Source organism: Saccopteryx leptura, chromosome 7 (assembly GCF_036850995.1).
Source record: "Saccopteryx leptura isolate mSacLep1 chromosome 7, mSacLep1_pri_phased_curated, whole genome shotgun sequence".
Classification (NCBI taxonomy): domain Eukaryota; kingdom Metazoa; phylum Chordata; class Mammalia; order Chiroptera; family Emballonuridae; genus Saccopteryx; species Saccopteryx leptura.
In genome coordinates, this window is record NC_089509.1 from 55,235,977 (window position 1) to 55,257,480 (window position 21,504).

General features: G+C 39.9%; 1 protein-coding gene across 1 annotated transcript in view; it reads right to left on the reverse strand.

The window, feature by feature from the left end:
• Window positions 1-21,504, reverse strand: part of LRP2 (LDL receptor related protein 2) — a 253,234-nt gene that overhangs the window by 39,510 nt on the left and 192,220 nt on the right. The window contains exons 50-61 of the mRNA XM_066346663.1: window positions 19,884-20,400; window positions 18,512-18,664; window positions 17,827-17,997; window positions 13,119-13,342; window positions 11,577-11,754; window positions 9,797-9,993; window positions 8,462-8,707; window positions 6,716-6,844; window positions 5,548-5,667; window positions 3,942-4,058; window positions 3,094-3,210; window positions 2,116-2,253 (exon numbers count right to left, since the gene is read on the reverse strand). Of these exons, the coding sequence (XP_066202760.1) occupies window positions 2,116-2,253; window positions 3,094-3,210; window positions 3,942-4,058; window positions 5,548-5,667; window positions 6,716-6,844; window positions 8,462-8,707; window positions 9,797-9,993; window positions 11,577-11,754; window positions 13,119-13,342; window positions 17,827-17,997; window positions 18,512-18,664; window positions 19,884-20,400 (2,307 nt within the window). The remainder of the gene's footprint in view (window positions 1-2,115; window positions 2,254-3,093; window positions 3,211-3,941; window positions 4,059-5,547; window positions 5,668-6,715; window positions 6,845-8,461; window positions 8,708-9,796; window positions 9,994-11,576; window positions 11,755-13,118; window positions 13,343-17,826; window positions 17,998-18,511; window positions 18,665-19,883; window positions 20,401-21,504) is intronic.

The window sequence follows — 21,504 nt, forward strand, 5'->3', positions numbered from 1 at the left end:
AGCATTCCAGGTTGACTTTATCTGCTGCGCCACCGCAGATCAGTCAGATTGGTCATTTTTTAATGATCTTGTGTCTCTGCCTCTCCCAAGTTTAATTTTATTAGTTGCAGACACTTTATCTTGCAAAGGGAAGCAACTTCTAAGGACTTCATTGAAAGCTATGTATGCTTTCAAAGATAAAGATATTTAAAAAATTTTTATTTTATCAAGATTCATTAAATTAAAAACAAACCAAAACATAGTTAATTGCTAACAAGAAAAGAGGTGGCAAGAAAAATGTTGGGATGTCACTGTGAAAATATAATTACAGTTCTCTAAAGGAAAGGAAATATTCTGACATCATTTTCTCAAGTCAAATCCCTGGGCTAAAGACGAATAGTGATGAATGTAGGAATCCAAACGAAAGAGACAACGTGAAGCAAACTGCAGCAGAGTCAGACTAGAAGCTAATCAAGACTTCCAGCAGGAACATTGGGGGTGCCTTCTTCTTCTTTTTTTTTTTCTTTTTTCTTTTTTGCCTTCTTCTGTATTAAGGGCTTTGACTTATACATAATTCTTAACCTTCAACTTGGACCAGCATCAACTGTAGGGCTTATTAAATGCAGATATTGATGGGCCCCACTGTCAGAGATTTGGAGGGGTGAGGTCTGGGGTGAGCTCATAAATTTGCTTTTCTAACATGTTCCCAAGTGATACGATGGCACTTCGAGAAGTACTGCTCTAGAGTCTCTCCAATGACTCCAGACATGTAGCAAAGTGATCAAAACAAACTCTATTTTCATTCACTTTGTTCAAATCAGTGGTTCTAAACCAGGGGACTAAATGAAAAGCTAAGGAGTTTTGGGTTTTTTTTGTTTTGTTTTTTGTATTTTTCTGAAGCTGGAAACGGGGAGAGACAGTCAGACAGACTCCCGCATGTGCCCGACCGGGATCCACCTGGCACGCCCACCAGGGGTGATGCTCTGCCCACCAAGAGGCGATGCTCTGCCCCTCCGGGGCGTCGCTCTGCCGCGACCAGAGCCACTCTAGCGCCTGGGGCAGAGGCCAAGGAGCCATCCCCAGCGCCCGGGCCATCTTTGCTCCAATGGAGCCTTGGCTGCGGGAGGGGAAGAGAGAGACAGAGAGGAGGGGGGGGTGGAGAAGCAAATGGGTGCTTCTCCTATGTGCCCTGGCCGGGAATCGAACCTGGGTCCCCCGCACGCCAGGCCGACGCTCTACCGCTGAGCCAACCGGCCAGGGCCCTAAGGAGTTTTTAAAATAGACATTTGCACAGGCCCCAGCCATGGAGATTCTGGTTCACTAGGGCTATGCCTGGGCTGGGCCAAGGCCATGAGATTTTGAAACATTTCTCCCCAAGTGATTCTGATGTGCACCCAAACCGAGATTCACTGGTTTAAAAAACAAATCTGCATCATACAACAGAAGGGAATTTGATGGTCTTTAATCATTACTGAGGAAAGTGACTTTAAGGATTAAGTAGTCTTAAAATTTCCTAATCGTGCCTGACCTGTGGTGGTGCAGAGGATAAAGCATTTACCTGGAACACTGAGGTTGCCAGTTCAAAACTCTGGGCTTGCCTGGCCAAGGCACATATAGGAAACAACTACTATGAGTAGATGCTTCCTGCTTCTTCCCCAACTTCCTCATTCTCCCTCTCTTTTTCTCTTGCTCCCCCCCTCCAAAAATCAATAAATGTTAAAAAAGAAAAAGTTAAAAAACCATTTCCTAGTGGTCTTCTATGAAGCTGCAGGGGTTTGGAAGAGCTCCTTTGAGAAGCACAGCAAGTAGAATGGAGCAGAAGTCCAGCACCTCTACTTAGACTCCGGCCACACAGATGTGCCTCTGTTTATGCACATTGGGTTTCCAACTGAGATTTCCTTTGAAGAAATTGTAATCTAAGGTCTTAAATTGTTTAAAACCATGGATATCTGCCCAACTTTCTCATGATCCAAATAGAGAACTAAGCAGGAAGGCCAAGTGAAATCACAGTAAAGCACGTCAGTGTCTGGAAATCAAAAGTTGTACAATTGCCTTTGAGGTCACATGTTTTAAATAAGAAACACTGAGATTTTGCCAGACAACATTGCCCCCATTCACTCCACTTCCCACTCTTACAGCACAGATGAAGTTCTTCATCGGAACCATCGCCACAGTCGTTGTCACCATCACATATCCAAGATGACTGGACACAGACATGATTTTTACATTCAAACATAACAGCTGGGCAGTATGCACCATTGGGAAAACGAGTGGCTATTGGTGGAGGAGACATGAATTTACATTATTAGAAGAGGTTACTAGTGTTGGAACGCTAACCTGCGATTTCTCCTTTACCTCCTTCCATTGTAGCCTGCTCTGCCTTACACATCTGATATACTGTGTCCTTCAACTATCTCAAATTCTGATGCAATATTTCTTAAAGACAGTTGTCCAAGCCCAATTTCCAATAACATGAGTTATTCTGTGGCTAGCACTAGACATTTTCTTTAGAGACAGGTAGAGCTCTTCAGCTGTGTCAGCCCTAGCTTTTCCCAGGATACATTTATATAGTCTCTTTGAAAGCATGTTTTCAGATGTGGCAACCTCATCATCAGCAATATCTATCATGGATATTCACCAACAGTTATTATTTATTCAGTGATTTATAAGGAGTAAAATGTGAATGATCATACTGATATAACATTTTAAAATAAATACGTTATCATACAATTCATATGTTATCATGCAATTGAGAAAAGTTGTAATGTTGCTAATTCAGCATGTTCAAGTTATCTATACCCATTTATTCATTGTTCAAATATTCTTTGCCTGCAATGTCTTTTACCCAATTAATGATTTGTATTGTAGCTGCTAATATATAAATGTTTTTGATAGCACAGATACTTAATATATTCTTTATTTAAAATATTATTAATGAAATGCCCTTGAATAACTACTGTGAAATATATGGATATGGTAACTCAGACCCCAAGTGCTGAATGAAAATACCTGTGGCCTTCTAATCTAGGAGGCAGTGGCTGAGGAATAGGTGGAATCTAACTTCCATATCTGTACAATTCAGATAAACAGCATCACTGATGTCTAAGAACTTACGACAAATAGCTTCATCAGAGGCATCCAAACAGTCAATGACTCCATCACATTTCAATTCATCAGGCACGCAGTGTCCACTCGTACACTGAAAATATTCAGGGTGGCAGGTCCTCATCTCTGCCGAGAAAAGACTGTCATTCCCAGAATGCCTTGGCATTGTCAGACTGAGCTCCAGGGGATGTAGTAAGGACTCAGTCTCATTCCAATCCACATCCTGTCACTGGCTCACACCAAACCCACAACTTATAGTTACAATAAATAATGAACAACCTTTCAAAACTCACCTTTCCCATTCAAGATAAGGAGAGGGAAGTACCTATTTCTCTTCTATCTCTTAAGCTTTTCCTTATAAATCTGAATTCTCCAACTTTTAATGTTTGCTGATTTTCTCAGACCCAACCCTTATTCAGTAAAGGGCTATAAAATTTACTTGGGGTTTATGATTCCTATTCTAATGCTCTGACCTCTACACCAGGTAGCTACAGTGCTATTAACGCTTAGGGCCACTTTCTGGGGAAAGGTTGGAAAATAATGTTGAATTTGTTTGTAAGGCCAATGCAAATTACAGTCTGCTCCTAGGAAATGTTTAAGTTAAAATGAGATTTTTTTTTAAAATCTCTTGCTTTTCCCCCTATTTATTATTGATCTAGATTGCTATAAATTAAAAATAAAGCACAGAGTAGAAGGTAGTGTGTAATGCTAAGATTTACACATTACATAAATTACACAAAAATCATTTTACCCTAAAAACCTTATTAAACACGCATCTAAAGTCTCTGCTTCTGTTAAATATGCTGACTTTAGTACAAGACTCTACGGAAAGACTCTCAAAGAATTGTGACAATTACCACAGTCCCGCTCATCTGAGTTGTCTCCACAGTCATTGGTGAAGTCACATACCCACCGAGAGGGGATGCATCTCTGGTCATCACAACGAAACTCACTCTCGGTGCACTCCCGAGGGGCTAAAAGGAAAACCACGTGGTCATCAATGGGTACCAGGAATCACACACAGGACAGGGTAGGGAGAAGGCCTCAGGTCCCGAGGTGCCCAGTGTCCTCTGGTGTCCCAAGTCAGAGGTCTGCCTGGGCAGACTGTCCATCCTCTAAAAATAGACCTTCTACCTCAGTTTTAAATATGTAAGAGGTGATTTAATCTTAAGATAAATTTTGATTTCATGAAACCCTAGATAAGCTCTTACAGGATTCAACATAAACTTACTTATAAACAAGAAGATGCCAGTTGGATTGCCCTTTTGTATAAGAAGTTTTCAGCCAATTGCTATTTGCAGGTATAACCAGTATACTGATTTGCTTAATTGCCAATAGCAAATAATGATCGCTTCTTACTTCTAAAAGGTGTCTAAATTTAGAAGTCTTTTATATCAATCTGAAATTGACATATATTATGAGTTGATGGTATATGTTTAGGGAAGGGCTTACTTAAAACTGTCTCCAAAATATATCTAATTATTCTATCTAGGTTAGTGTGATCCAGGTCTTTGGTTTCCTTTCCTTTTCCTCATTGTCAAATTTCTTTCTTTTTTTTTTTTTAATTAAGCAAGAGGCGGGGAAGCAGAGACAGACTCCCGCATGCACCCTGACTGGGATCCACCTGACAAACCCCCTACCAGGTGATGCTCTGCCCTTCTGGGCCACTGCTCCATTGCTCGGCAACTGAGCTATTTTAGTGCCTGAGGCAAGGTCATGTAGCCATCCTCAGCACCTAGAGCCAACTTTGTTCAGTCAAGCCATGGCTGCAGGGGAAAGGAGAGAGAGAGAAATATGGGAGGGAGCAAATAGTCACTTCTCCTGTGCTCCCTGATTGGGAATCGAACCTGGACTTTCACACACCAGGCTGACACTCTACCACTAAGCAAACTGGCCAGGGCCTCAAATTTCTTATAGTTAGCACCTTCACTGGGACAGAGGCACCAAACTTGGTGCATTATTTAACCATTAGACCTCCTAATATAGTCACTAATTCAGATAAGATGCCAATCCAAAATACAAGTTATCTTTACTCTACTATTAATGCCATTTGGGGACAAGATATTTAGATCTTTGAATTAGTATCTTTTTTTCCTGCATTTCTCTTCATCTTGATTTTTTTATTTCTAGTCTATTTATTGTATTAAATTTGTCTTTTATTATAAGTCACCTCAATTTCTTTTTTTCCTCTTGAAAAAAAATTGGGTGTAAATAAATTCAACAAACAAAAGATATACTCAGATAAACATCCTCATCCTAGAGTTTGATAATAACCATCTCGGGAGATGCTTATGTCCTTAGTTAAAGACAAAGTAGAAATGTACCAGTTAGCAGAAGATAAGAGATCAGGTAACTGTCATTCTACCCTCTGAGGATAAATGGCACAGACCATTGAACAGTGGACAAAAAGCAGACATCACAGCTCTGGTGGCACATAAGGATGATAGAACCCTGAAGACTCACTGCAGTTTTCCTCATCTGAGTGATCTCCGCAGTCATCATGCCCATCACATTTCCAGCGAAGAGGGATGCACTGGTGATTATTACAGCGGAACACCCCCACAGGCTTGCATGTCACCTCCTCTGCAAAGCACAGTCATTGCCAAGATTTCAGGAACCAATGGTCGAAAAATGCCAAAGTAGTGATGGCTTTCTGGGGAGGGCCTGAGAATTTGCTATCATATTCTCACAGCTCCCAGAGGAAGGAATGCCAGCAACACTCACTGTCAATAATCCTCTTCTGGCTAACCTGAACCTATCCTACTACTGGAAACCACATCCATTCTCTTTTGTAGAAACTGGTCAACAGTTAGTTGTTATCTGGCTTGTAATTTACAACAAAGGCCTGGAAAGGAAGAATATGTGATGCCAGCGAATAGAGTTCCCATCACATTGTCTTTAATTGATTAAATTCAGTTTTATTAACATAGCCATTCTCTTCCTTACTGCTCTGCAAGCTAATCCTAACATACACGCTCCTAGTCATTTTCAGTCATTTTGGTTTCAAATTGTAGTATATGCCTAATCTTGACAAATTCCATTAATTCCTTTGGCCTTTTGTCCATCAGTTATTTCCCTGTTGCCAAAGTGGCTACAGATGACCAACAGATGACATGGAAAGTCGGACACATTCAGAATATAAAATCTCCAAATAAGAAATACTGACTTTGAAATGTCATCTCTGGACTTTTCTTTCTCTCTTTCTTTCTTTCTTTCTTTCTTTCTTTCTTTCTTTCTTTCTTTCTTTCTTTCTTTTTTTTTTTGTGGTAGATACCAAATCTTTTCTCTAGTCTTATCGATTTCAATCATCTATAAGAGTAGACAAACAATTTAAACTTATCAAGTATAAATAAGGATTTTATATTTATGAAAATTTTTTTAAGTTCTTAATATCTTAATAATGTCTTTCCCAATTATAGTATCCTTGAAGCTATAAATTAAGCATTGAAGAAGCTATAAATTAAACTCCCTCAATAACCTGTACAATTCTACAAAAATGTGACATGTTATTAGAAGAATCAATCGAAAGTCCTTTTTCAGGGATAAACAAAGGAAAGATGACATGAGAAATCCATGACACTGGACACTTATATTTTCTTGTCCCTCCACACTCCCCGGCAGCCCCTCCTACCACAGCCTTGCTCGTCACTGTTGTCCCTGCAGTCATCGGCGCCGTTGCACACAGCCCACTTTGGGATACAGCGGTAGTTTGTTTTACAGCTGAATTCCGTATGGTTGTCACAGCGATAGGCAGGGCCCACTGAAGAGAGAAGTAGAAAAGTCAGCACTGAAGTCTCAGTCGTGCTGGGAAGCGGCACCAAAGACACCTTCAACTGTCACATTTAGGAAGTACTGCTGACAAGTAACAATGACCATGGCACCAACTAAACTGACTCTGGCAACATGTCTGTTTTAGGTGTGATCTGTTCGCCAAGAACAGAAAGGAACTTTTCTCACTATCTTAGTACCAGTCAAATGTGTTGCAGTATAACTTTGTAGGAAGAAAAAGGACTGGGTTTAAAATTAAAACACCGAGGTTGAAGTGTCAGCTCCGCCACTAAATAAAAAGATAACCAGCCTGACCAGGCGGTGGCACAGTGGATAGAGCGTCGGACTGGGATGCGGAAGGACCCAGATTCGAGACCCCAAGGTCACCAGCTTGAGTGCGAGATCATCTGGTTTGAGCAAAAGCTCACCAGCTTGGACCCAAGGTCGCTGGCTCCAGCAAGGGGTTACTTGGTCTGCTGAAGGCCCACGGTCAAGGCACATATGAGAAAGCAATCAATGAACAATTAAGGTGTCGCAAAGCGCAACGAAAAACTGATGATTGATGCTTCTCATCTCTCTCTGTTCTTGTCTATCTGTCCCTGTCTATCCCTCTCTCTGACTCTCTCTCTCTGTCTCTGTAAAATAAATAAATAAATAAATAATTTAAAAATAAATAAATAAATAAAAGGATAACCAGCCTGACTGGTGGTGGCACAGTGGATAGAACGCCGACCTGGGATGGGGATGCTGAGGTCCCAGGTTCAAAACCTCTAGGTTAGTGGTCAGCAAACTCATTAGTCAACAGAGCCAAATATCAACAGTACAAGATTGAAATTTCTTTTGAGAGCCAAATTTTTTAAACTATATAGGTAGGAACATTCCTTATCCAGGTAACACCTACATGTGATATTTTGTGGAAGAGCCACACTTAAAGGGCCAAAGAACCACAGGTGGCTCATGAGCTGCAGTTTGCCAACCAAGGCTCTAGGTCACCAGCTTGAGAGCGGGGTCACCAGCTTGAGTGTGGGATCATTTCAGTGGTCACAGACTTGAAGCTCAAAGTCAATGGCTTGAGCAAGGGGTCACTGGCTCAGCTAGAAATCTCCCCACTCTGTCAAGGCACTAAAAAGCAATCAATGAATAACTAAAATGTCACAAATACGAGAGGATGCTTCTCTCTCTCTCTCTCTCTTCTTATCTGTCTCCTCTTTCACTTAAAAAAAAAGATAACTATCCACTTAATGTGAACCTTAGTTTCTTCATCTGTAATATGGGAATCAGTAACACTCACCTTCCTGACCTCCTATGTTTCTCAGGCCCATGAGAAAGTGCTAGTTATGCAATACTTAAGTTCTTGTCATATTCTGGACAGACAGACATTCAGAGTATCGAGAGGAGAAATTACCCACTTCAGAAACAGGAGTCCGGCTCAACCTGCAGGCTATACAGCTAGCTACATTCTGTGCTGCAGTGCCAGAGGTAGCAGAGACAGTGAAGAGGGGGCGACTCAGAGGGACAAAGCAGGGGCACCACATCTTCTCTCAACCCAGGCAGAGCTTCTCCTCCTTTGTGCTCCTGGTCAGGCCCCGCCCCTCCCACGGGAACTTACTGCATTCCTGGATGGGCTCGTCCGAGTAGTCGCCACAGTCATTGTCCACATCACACTTCCAGGACTGAGGGATGCAGTGGCCATTGGCACACTTAAAATAGCCGGGCTGGCAGATCCTGCTGGCACAGTGGGAACTGTCTTCATCTGAGTCATCCCCACAGTCATTTACGGAGTCACACTGCCAGGCTTCGGGGATGCAACGTTTGTTGGCACACTGCCACTCATTGGACTCACACTGGTGGTGCTCTATAAGTAAGAGCATCTGGTTATCAGCTTAGATGGTGTCAGGAACAGAAGCTGCTAATTTACACTGATAGACCCTGGAGAGTTCAATCATGATTGCTTTTTAGAGGAATTATGTCCTAATATACTTATTACCAACCAGCGCCACTACATGGGCAGTTATTCCATTGACTATTACAGTCTCCTAAATTCTTCAATATCTTTTTCTTGCATTCAGAATTAGGGGCTAAGGCCTGAGTCACTGATGGCCTTTACCTTCTCTTATCCCTGTTGCTCTAATGGACAATGTTTTTCAAACTTTGTGTTTTAAAAAAACACAAGGCCCTGGCCAGCTGGCTCAGTGGTAGAGCGTTGGCCTGGCATACAGGAGTCCCGAGTTCAATTCCCGGCCAGGGCACACAGGAGAAGCGCCCACCCCTCCCCCCCTCCTTCTTCTCTGTCTCTCTCTTCCCCTCCCGCAGCCAAAGCTCCATTGGAGCAAAGTTGGCCCGGGCACTGAGGATGGCTCTATGGCCTCTGCCTCAGGCACTAGAATGGCTCTGGTTGCAACAGAGCGATGCCCCAGATAGGCAGAGCATCGGCCCCTGGTGGGCATGTTGTTGGATCCCGGTCGGGCGCATGCGGGAGTCTGTCTGACTGCCTCCCTGTTTCCAACTTCAGAAAAAATAAAATAAAAACCCCCACAAATTTTGTGTGTGTTGCTGTTGTTGGTATATTGTTTTTTAGGTTGGAGGGTTTTGTTTTTTAAGGTTTTTTTTCTTTTTAAAAAATGGAAACATAAATAAACATTATAAATAAGAGTCCTTCATTAAGAGGGGGGTGGGAAACCCTCATTTCACCCTCAATGTTAACTCTCAGGGGGTTATTCTATGGTAAAGAGCCACCAATATAGTCAACTTACTGCCTACCTCAACCATTTGCCTTTTAGGGACCTTAAGAATTCCAAAAAACTTTATAAAAATATATATAGGATGGAGTTTACTCTTAGGACTTTGGACCAGTTTTTGGTTTATGACATTCAGAAAATGCCCATGATTGTACACTTATGAGCTACAGAAATTAGTAAAGAAGGCATAAAGCAATTCAACACACCACAAAGAATAAGGTCTTCGTCAGACCCATCAGGGCAATCTTGGTGAGTGTCACACAGGAAGTATGGGCTGGTGCAGTTGCCGTCCTTGCACTGGAACTGTCCCAACCGGCAGTAGCGCTGCGGGCAGAGGGGGGGCTCATCAGAGCCATCCAAGCAGTCGTTCTGCCCATCACACTTCCACCAGATAGGAATACACCTGCACAAAGGAAATATACCACTGCTTTCAGCAAAGCACCGGGAGAGGATGAACAGAGGGGCAGGCACTGGTGATCTGGAGAGAAGAGGCAAAACTGAATTCCAAGTAATGTCACGCAGCAGTTTTCCCATGGCCTGAGAAGAGGATCAGTTACACCTCGGGAACTATGCTGGATCTTCAGAGAAACCGTAACTAGATGAGATAGAACAGGTTTGTTAAGACTCAGATCCATGCTGGAAAAAATGCTTTGAGCATGATGATTAAATTCCTGCCACACAGACAGTGCAGTGTGTGTTTGGACCTGTGGTTCTGGTGGCAGGGATTGTCTGGGTTGCCTATCTGTGTGATATATAAGACATTTAGATATTGGTTGGGAAGCTGGATGGATGCTAACATTTGTTGAGAGCCTATGTCATGATAAGTGTATGCTAGATTCTTAATCTAAAATATCTTAATTAATTGTCAAAATAATCTGCCATTGAATCTTAGATGCTGTGATTTGCATTAACACCTGTCTTCACCCTACTCTCTGGCTCAGTCCCCCTAGACATCAATGGCCTGTGGCCATTGTTAGGAAAATAATCTGTGGTCATGATTTCACAGCAAGCATAAATGATCAAAAATGGGTTTGCATGTATAACCCTGGATCCTCTGGCATAGTTAACTAAAAAGCTAGGTCAATATACATGCGGAAAAGACAGGCCAATTCTACCACTATTGAGGGCTATTTTTCAATGTACACATATATACAGAGGTGAGAAAGAGTAGTTTTACAGTTGTTTATATTAAAAATACAATAATTAATAAGTAATAATATAAGAATAAACTGTGTTTTGTGTACTCATAACTATAAACTTACTTTTGCCCACCCCTGTATATGCTGGCCCTGACATTTAGGACAATTTATTAGACATTAAAATTAAAAACAAAAAAACAACAACAATAACAAAAAATACAAGGCCCTGGCCAGTTGGCTCAGCTGTAGAGCATTGGTCTGGTGTGTGGATGTCCTGGGTTCAATTCCCAGTCAGGGCACATAGGAGAAGTGACCACCTGCTTCTCCACTCCACCCTCTCTCTTCTCCTCCCACAGCCATGGCTCAAAGAAGCAAGTTGGCCCCACGATCTGAGGATGGCTCCATGGCTTTGCCTCAGGCACTAAAATAGATTGGTTGCTAAGCAACAGAGCATTGGCCCCATATGGGCAGAACATCAGCCCTAGATGGGAGTTGCCAGGTAGTCACAAGCAGGAGTCTGTCTCTCTACCTTCCTGCTTTTCACTTGATGATAAAAAAATTAAAAATTAAATTAAAATTTAAAAAATCCAACAACCATAATTTGCTTCCTCTCTACAGATATAAAAGCTTGCATACATAAGCATAACTATTTGGTTAATAAATTCTTCCATTCATGAAAAAAATTATCTAAGATTAGAGACTGTGAGTCTTGGTACATTCCAAATAAACCACATTAATTAGCCAAAATCTTGATTCATTTGAAAACTCCCATTCTCTGGAGACTTAAAGATTAATGTGTATCCAAGGGATGGAGAGACAGTGGGGGGAGGGGAAGAGAGAGCCTCACTTTTCATTGTTAGCACAAAGGAATTGGGTGCTGGAGCACATAGGCAAGCAATGGGTACTATCAACCAGCTGGATGGTCTTGAAATCATCTGGACACTCGCAGGTGAATCCTTTTCCTCCTGCTTCGATGAGACAGAGGTGAGAACAGCCACCATTGTTGGTACCACAGGGATTATTCACTAGTGAAAGAAGAAAGAAAATATATGTTCATTCACTTAAATATTAAACACAGATGAACTGATTACCTACTTCTTCAAACTTATCACCTCTTTGTAAGAAAAATCACTCATTTTCATGCTTTTCTAGAAGTTCATAAGTAGGACAGATGAGAGAGCTGTATAAGCAAGCTTGTGCTTTGAGAAAACTGATTTTTATGATCCCAGAAGTGAGACACTCCCACTCATGTTTCAGGCTAGAAAAGATGTATTTCTCAAAGTTCTGGGAGAGTTGATGGGAAACAGCTTACATTCATGTGTCCAGAACTTAAGTGAAAGTTTTAATTTCTCGTAGAGGTTAGATTCTCTCCTTCTAAGGATTTTGGCAACAGAAGTATGGCCAAAAGTGAGATGGATGGATAAACTGCACAGTGTCTTTACTAATTTTCTGGGATGTTATTTGGAAATGAAGATTAATTTGAAATTCTGCTAAAATAATGAAGGATATTAACTTCCAGGAAAAAAAAATACAGAATATCATTATTTTTCCAATTTCAATTTTCCTTATTTCCAACTTTATCATGAGTTTTAGCAAGACAGCACAACAAAGCAGGCCCATAAAATTCATCGTACCCCCAAAGTATACTCCAGACATTTGCTAGACTATCTCTAAATCTTAAAATGGCTTTAATTGAAAGGGGAAGATAAGTTCACGAAAAAATAAACAAAACTAATTCCCTAGCTTATGATACACTAAAATGTGCTGCTCTCAACTTTTTAGCTTCTAGAAGAACATGTATATTCAATACATGATACAATGGCATGTACAAATAGACATTTAATAAATGATGTTTTATAATTACAATTTTCTTTTAAACGTTCTATTAAATCAACCATTTCAATAGCTTGATCTTGGTATTAATGATTGTTATAACTACATCCATGTAATTATAATACATCTCTTAGGTATTAGAATTTATTGTAGTTATATAGGAAATGTCCTTATTTTTGAAAAGTGCTTTCTTAAGTATTTAAGGCTGAAATGTCATGATAGTTCTAATTCACTTTAAAATACCTCAATACTACAACCAAAATAAAGCAAATTATGGTAATGGAACAACTGTCAATTCTTACCAGAATCAAAAACCCAGATTGATTTTTAAGAATAGAGCCAATGTTAAGAAAAAGAGTTCTAAGCTGCCTTTCTAGGAGGGGAATAAAATTTAAAGATATTTCCATACTCTCAACTTCCAACATACATTTTGTAGAAAACATTAACAAGTCACACCATTCCCTTTATAAATCAGGAGGTGTATGATTAAAGAAACAAAAATATCATGTCCAGGAACCTAAAGCAACTGCATCAAACTCCCGGGTCACTTACTTACCAATCGGCTGCCTGTATGGATGATACACATGGATGTCATATGGCTTATGTGTTGTGTTCACCAAAGTCATCCTCTCTGACCCATCATATTTATTTCCCTTTTCAACTGTCCTTGTGTTCCAATCTGTCCAATAAATAGTGTCTTCAAAAATGGTGATAGCAAAAGGGTGAGACAGTGTCCCATCATACACTGTGTGGCGATGGTGGCCCTCCAAATCAGAGTACCTGGGGTAAAAGAAAGAAAGAATCACTCAATAAAGATAATTCTCCTCTTCTAATACTTCTATGAATAGAGGAATTGACATTTATTAATAAAATTCTACCTTCTAGAGGTAACTGATGTTGAGATTCTCCCTAAAACTCCCCATCTTTAATTAAAACAAAAAATAAATTTAAAAACACTTTGACTGAACTTAAGATGAGAAAGCTGCCTGACCTGTACAGGCACAGTGGATAAAGCCTCAACCTGAAAGATGTGGAAGTTGGCCCTGGCCATTTGGTTCAGTGGATAGAGCGTTGGCCTGGCACGCAAATATCCGGGTTCGATCCCCATTCAAGGCACAAAGGAAAAGCCACCATCTGCTTCTCTTCTCCACCCTCTCCCCCATCTCTCTCTTCCCCTCCTGCAGCCAGTGGCTCAAACTGGTTGAAGGATTGGTTCGAGTGTCAGCCCCAGGTGCTGAGGATAGCTCCATTGATTCAAGCATCGGCCACCGACAGGGGTTGGCAAGTGGACCCCGGTTGGGGTACATGAAGAAGTCTGTCTCTCTATCTCTCTTCCTCTCACTTAAAAAAATGTAAAAGTTGAAAAAGCGATGCCTTAAAAGATAGGAATAGTCAGAGGAGTTTAAATAATCACGAATTCCTAATTGCAGCTGCTTGACTGCAGATGCAGCTGGTTCAGCTGCTGTAGGTTTAAAACTTCATACATTGATGTTCTCCATGAAGCTAAAGTGAAAAATCGTGCTCCCTTAGGGAGGACAGTCCTTCTTTTGTAAGTTCCATCCTCTCTTGAAAAGTGTCCTCCTACATGTCCTCCTCTTTGATATTGGGAAACTAATCTGTAAATGTCTGTATTCGATCGATGCAGAGTCGATCCATTGCATGTTATGTGACGTATTTGTATCTAAATGAGTACTTTTTCCTTTCAATTATTATTAAAAATTAATAGGCATGTAAGCATAATTACAATATAAAATATTATCAATGTTTTTATTATGCATTTATCATACTACAGTGTATTATTGTTGCAATGAATAAAATGTTTCTCTTATTTATGATATTGTTTTCTTTAATTTATTTTTGTCCTCCTTTTCATTATTAAAGAGTTGGTCACCTTAATTAAGCATCCTTTTGATATTCTGGGATGAACACCATTCTTGTTTCCTAAGTCAACGGAAGAAATCAGAGGATAGCAATACAGAGCTGGAATTCTACCTTCCCATGAACACTGCAGGGAAGAAGCTGTGCTAGGAGACAGCTAGATTCTCAGTAGAACCCTAGTGGTAAATTCCAACTGAAATAAACTAAAGGCCTAGGGTTGACTCTGCATACATTTGGCAGCACAGTTATGATCAATCGTGCCCTGGGCACAATTAAAGAATACTTTTCCAGATGAATCAGCCTGCGGAGAAGGTTCTCTAATTTCAAGATGTCATGGAGCATCCATGGCCAAATAGCTAGGTCCTCTTAATTCTGTCTCATTGATTTCTGTCAATCTGTCAAAAATAATACATTTTGAGACTCAGAGACATGGACAAGAATGTGATGGTAACAGGGGGTGGGATGGGGGTGGGGAGGGGGTGAGGGAGGAGAGAGAGTGGGTGGGGGAAGGGAGGGACACAAAGAAAACCAGATAGAAGGTGACAAAAAACAATTTGACTTTGGGCGAGGAGTATGCAACATACTCAAATGTCAAAATAATCTGGAGATGTTTTCTCTGAACATATGTACCCTGACTTATCAATGTCACTGCATTAAAATGAATAAATATAAGATAAAAAATAATAATATTTTAAGTATTTTTAAATTTTGGAGCAGACCCTAAAACTCCAACAGGAGGTAAAATGAGCTAGCAACTAAGAAATAGATAATGTAAGCCATGTGATGTTAGAAATACTTTCCAAAATATCATAAATGATGGTAACTTATAGAAAACTTGAAGACCTTCTGGGCTTCTGTTGATCCCATACTGCAGATAAATGACCAGAACTTAGTCACTACCTGTTTCTTTTTAAAAAATCATAGACCAGAAAGTAGTGCTGCATGATCTTTATATGAAGATCTCAGACACCTTTATGAGTATTTTTTGTCAACTGTATAATCACAGGCACAGCTAGAAGGATATGTTGGCATATCCCAATATGTAAAAGAAATGGATTAGATGTTCTACAGAAATGTATTTACTTACATAGTTCATGAAATGTATTTCTAAACACAAGCATTGCTACCCTTTCAAGAGCTAATCAAGTCAACATGGCTACATGAATATTAAAGGCACATTCATTTCCAGATCACAGTACCTAATTATGATTTGACTTTTAGACAGTAACCTATTGCCTGAATTTTAAAATCCAGCTACACAAATTTTATCAGAAAACAAACAGATCATTAAGTAGTTAGAAAATTCCTTTTGCCTCCAACACTCCTTAAAAATACTATCTATGGCCTGACCAGTCAGTGGCACAGATGATAGAGCATCAGACTGGGATGCAAAGGACCCAGGTTCGAAACCCAAAGGTTGCCAGCTTGAGCGTGGGCTTATCTGGTTTGAGCAAGGCTCACCAGCTTGGACCCTAGATCACTGGCTTGAGCAAGGGGTCACTCGGTCTGCTGTAGCCCTCTGGTCAAGGCACATATGAGAAAGCAATCAATGAAAAACTAAGGTGTTGCAATGAAGAATTGATGCTCCTCATCTCTTTCCCTTCCTGTCTATCTGTCCCTATCTGTCCCTCTCTCTGTCTCTGTCACACAAAAACATATATACTATCTATGTATACGCTATCAATTTCAGTTTTAAATCTACCAAGCTTTCAAGACCAAGAATAATCTACAAGTCCTGAAAGATAACATAAATTCAACAGGAAAGTTATTGAAGCTTCTTTGAATAGCTTGATGCTTCTATTAATTCAAAACAGGATTTTATGGAAAGTTAAACTCTATGATGTTTCTTCAAAAAGAGAATACACATATCATGGGAAGGGCTAAAGATGTCACCATTGTATATTATATTGAAATGGTATAAATTTAAATAAGTTAGAAATAAATTCTCCTTAATGTGACCAAATTTGAATTCTACCTGAGAGTGAGTTTGTATCTGCTATGATAAATTTTGCAAGGAGAATGCTAAAGATTGTCTTAATATAAAGACAAAAAAGTATTGCCAAAGCATCACGTGTCAAAACCTTTCTTCCTTCAATTTTCCAAGTCTCTTCTCTACTGACCCTAAACATATTTTAAAAGTAAAATCATTAAGATAATTTGAAAGGACTGAGCTCAAAACAGGCTTTAGAGAGTAGCAGGGGCTGGTGGCATAGCCTTTCAAAAATCCAGTGTCCCCTACTTTCTAAGCCAGGTGTGACAACTGGGAAAGAATTGTAGGGAAACATAAACATCTCAGTTCAATAAAAGAGAGTTCTGGGATTGATTAACTATGTCTGCCATGAGTGTAGGAGAGAGCAGATATTCCCTTTCTCTCAGTGGCATACTCCCACAGAACATAGGATTAGAGAACTTCAAAAATTTCTGCACCAATTTTGACAGCAAAAGAAATTTAACAGGATGACAGACTTTTTAAAAGTCTTTAAAATAACTCCATTGAGTTCGTGACAATTCCATGCTTTTGAATGCAACAAGCTAGATGTCTGGGTACATATTCATAAATGCTTACCCAGAAGACATCACCATAGTCCAAGTAGGAACATAATTAACAATGCCCCAAAATAAACATGTACTGGTTGATTAAGTACATTATTTGTTTACAATAAGTATTTTTCATTGAGCATTATCATATATAACAGCGGTTCTCAACCTGTGGGTCGCGACCTCAGCGACCATACAATACATTTTTAAATAAAATATGTATTTTCCGATGGCTTTAGGCAACCCCTGTGTTTTGGTCGTTTGACCCCTGCCAGGGTTGTGACCCAGAGGTTGAGAACCACTGATAACATACATTTTAAAAAGTTATCCTTTTACTAGCATCCTTTGAAGGTATTATTGTTTTGAATAAATGTTAATAGCCTCTACCACTATATAAAACACATCAATGTACTTATCGATAAATGTACCAAAGTGTTTTTAGGAAAAATCTTTTCAACCCTTTTGTTCTTTTTATTTTTTCACATACTAAAATTTATTAATCATGTATTTGGGAGGGAAGGGCAAAATAAAGGGATAAGGAAATTAAGATAGGTTGAGCACTAAGTTGACCACCATAGGAGAGAGATTACTAGCTCATTTTTATAGATGAAAGAGAAAAAAAAGTGAAAGTACCATGCCAAAACCCTGACCTATATGCTTTGAAGTTCACTCTCTTTCTATTGAATTATACCACAGAGCTCAGTGAATTGCCTATAGTCAGTATTAGATAGACGTGACCTCAGAGTAACTTCCAATTCATAGGCCAGTTAGAAGATTCTTGGCAACACCAGCCTGGTACTTGGAATAAACAGTTATCCAGTTTGCTTGGTTCTTTTCTGTATACGTACTCAATGTAACCCAGGTGAGCATCGACCCAGTAGAGTAGATCGTTGGTATAATCAATGGTGATGCCATTGGGCCATTCTATCTTGGTAGAGATAATCACAGATTTATTGTTTCCATCCATGCCCACTCTCCCAATGTATGCTCTGTGAGCCCAGTCTGCCCAGTAGACATATCTGTTGGAGCAAGCACAAAGGGTCAGTTCCTGAAACCAAAAGAAGTTGGTAACAAAAGACATAGTTCTTCCCCAATTAGATAAATAAAATTGACATTCTAAAAAGCCTCTCAGAAAGGAAAGTGAATGGATAGAAGATAATCTAAAAAGGGATGCTATACAGAAAAGGCTCAAGAATGAACATGATTAACTGGAAATTTCAGCGGACTTGGCAGGCAAAGTCCCATAAAGATAGGTTACTTTTTTTTTACCATAATTTTTTTGCATGCTGACAAAATATGTGACTTGAAAAGTGAAATGATGAAGTCATGGCAATGAAACCAGAATAGCTCATGAATATCATTTGAATAATCCATGCTTCGACCCATTATACTAAGCCATTTACCAGGTAGAATAAGCAGAAGACAAATCTTAGCAAGATATTGGCCTTGAGATAACTACACGAACAGCCTTTCAGGTAACAGAGGCAGAATAAGGGCAGAAAAGAAGAGCCCAAGATTACAGGGAGACAATACCCATATTGAGGGTGAAGAGCAATTCCTCTGGGATTATCAAAACAGAAGGTGTTGTTGGCATCCAAACAGTGTTCAACCAGCTTGCGGCGGTATCGACCATCAAGGTCAGAGACAGAGAGGCAATTCAGGTGGGCATCTGTCCAATAAAGCTTTCTAAAATGGAGAGCCAGAGTTATCAATACAAACATTTTGTTTGTGAAAGAGTTCATATTTTAACCACCCAACTTCTTATCTCTGCTACCTTGGAATCACACATATACAACTGTCAGAAAGCACTCTTCCCCAGGCAAACGAGGGCAAGGGGAAAAGTTGACCTTTGCAATTGGGTAATGGAAGTTGCAAGAATTTGTGCTACAATTCCCACTTTAAGATGACATCACATAGGGAATTCTGGGACCACATCTACACAAGGATTTTGGCTTTACTTTCTTCATATTTAGTTCTGTTTCTGCAAATCATTAATTTCTATGCTTTTTGACACCTAGTAGGGCTATAAAATACTCATATTCACACAGTCAGTATTTTATTCCTTATTCAGCAAGCACTTATTGAGTAGCTATATGGCAGGCCAGCTATTCTGCAGAAAGAACTAAGGAGCAAGTTCTTCACTCCCCATCCCCCTATTTTAGGATCTTTACCCTTAAGATGGTCAAATAGAGAAGAAGCAGGAGAGTTCTCTGTAGGCCCAGACTCCCCGTAGCAATATTAGCAATATATGTGCCTGCAGCTTCATGTCTGTTAACAACAAAGCCAACTACTGTATGCTGCCAAGTAGCTGACAGATTCAATACTCAATAGAGATGTTAAGAAGTGTGGTTGATTTGAAAAAGTTTAATTAAAATACTCCTTGCCTACCTTAAAAACTTTCAGTTTCTAGAAGGACTATCTTAAAACAAAAGTTTCAGGTTAGCTTTTCTCTATTTCATTATAAAGACAGCCCAGGCTGAGAATGACTAGTAGTAAGCAAGCCTGTGAACTCAGGAAAGCAGAGGAAGTGTAGTGCCTGGCAGGGCACCTGACAACGCAATTTCAAACGACTGAAATTACCAGTGAATGCCTGAATCACTCCTCACATCTCCAGTTAACTGAATGGCCAGGATTAACAGAGCTCTTTTCTCCTTTGTGATGCCCCTCCCACAAAAATGATAGCATACATTCTTAAAATCATTCAATTTTAGGTTCTGTAGTATCCCATTTGATATTAGGTACACGACAGAAATAAATAATTAAATAAAAACATGTAAAAGCATGAAATGTATCCACATACTAACCAAAGTTGAAAAGGGTCAATTCCCTGTTAAGGTGAAAACATGTGTTAAATGCTTTTTAAATTTTTTTAACTTTTAAAAAGCTCTTCAATGTGTTTTCTTACCTGGCAACCCAGTCTACAGCCAGACTTTCTGCAGCTGGTAGTTTGTGCTTCAAGATTGTCTCTCTATTTGTCTTATTCAGAAACATTCTCTCAATGACTCTTTTCTCTATATCAATCCAGTATAATCTCTTTTCTACTCGGTCAAAATCCAATGCCACGGCATTTCCTAGTCCTTGTAAAATGAGGGAGTAAAAGGAGCCATCTGTAGTTAAATTTCTCAAATAGTAACGGTTGCTAAAAATGAGGTAGGGCTCGATGTTACTGTTCTGCCGGCAGCTCCTCCCATCTGCTTCTCGGATGTAGCCCGGGGAGCACTTACAGATGTAAGAGCCCATTAAGTTCTCACACTTCTGGCTACAGACAAAGGGTGTCTCCTTGCATTCATCAATATCACTACAAGTCTTCTTGTCAGACATGAGCTTGTAACCAGGACGACAAGAACAATAGTAACTGGTAAAGGTGTCTGTGCAGTTCTGGTCGCAGCCACTGAGTGAAGGGTCATTGCACTCGTTAATGCCTATAGGTAAAAGAAAGTTATCAGAGAACCCCGAATGTCAATGTGGATCCACCACATAATGATCCAAAGTCAACATTTCCACTGTAAAGAACCAATTCGTAACAAATAATGGTAACAGTAGACAGACAATAAGGGATTTCTCAAGGCCATAGATTATTCAAAAGTCACTGTTGTTTTCAACTTTCTTCCCAACTTAATCCTTCACTAGTGGTTTTCACAACGAACAAACTTAAGTTTGACTTCAACTCCTATACCTCCACCTTCTTTTAACCAATAATTTTGAAAATAAAATGGCAGGAGAAAGGAGAAGGACAAATAGAAGAAAAAAGACTGGCCACTGGTGTGCCGGTAAAACAGGCCTCCAGGAGAAAAATACCCTAACATGTAGCACAGTGGTTCTCAATCTGTGGGTCGCAAACCCGGCGGGGGTCACCTAAAGCCATCGGAAAATACATATTTATTATACAATACATTTTTAAATAAAATATGTATTTCTGATGGCTTTAGGCGATCCGTGTTTTGGTCGTTCGACCCCCGCCGGGGTTGCGACCCACAGGTTGAGAACCGCTGATATAGCATCTTCTATTTCAGCACTGTGACTGCTCACACCATAGCCAATCTAAGGCTACCAGTGCGACATTACTAAACACGAACCTGGGAAGAGATACACATACTTGGCTCTCACATGATGGGTGTACCTTTGGTTGTTCCTGTGACATGTGGCCAAACTCATGTAAGAACTATTTACACAGGGAGGAGAACATATTCTTATTCATTTTACATTTTATAAATTCTAAAGTGTTTTACTTGTGGGGGTTGGGGAGAAGGGAAAGTTAAAACTCTCCCCTTCAATCATCTGAAGATAAAAATGGAGAATAAGCTAAGGTATCCTAGCAGGGGCAGTTCAGGCAACTGCCATTCCAAGGGTTCAAAGAGAATCAGTGTCGTTCTCCTTGTTAACAGTGTTCTTAGGAACTGATGGTCTGACTTTGCTCATCTTCTGTTCTCTCTAATCAGCAGCCTAACTGACAAATAAGTCCAGAAATATTTGTGCACTGACTTTATATATCAAGTCAAGATAGGCAAGATATAAAAATTTTCTAC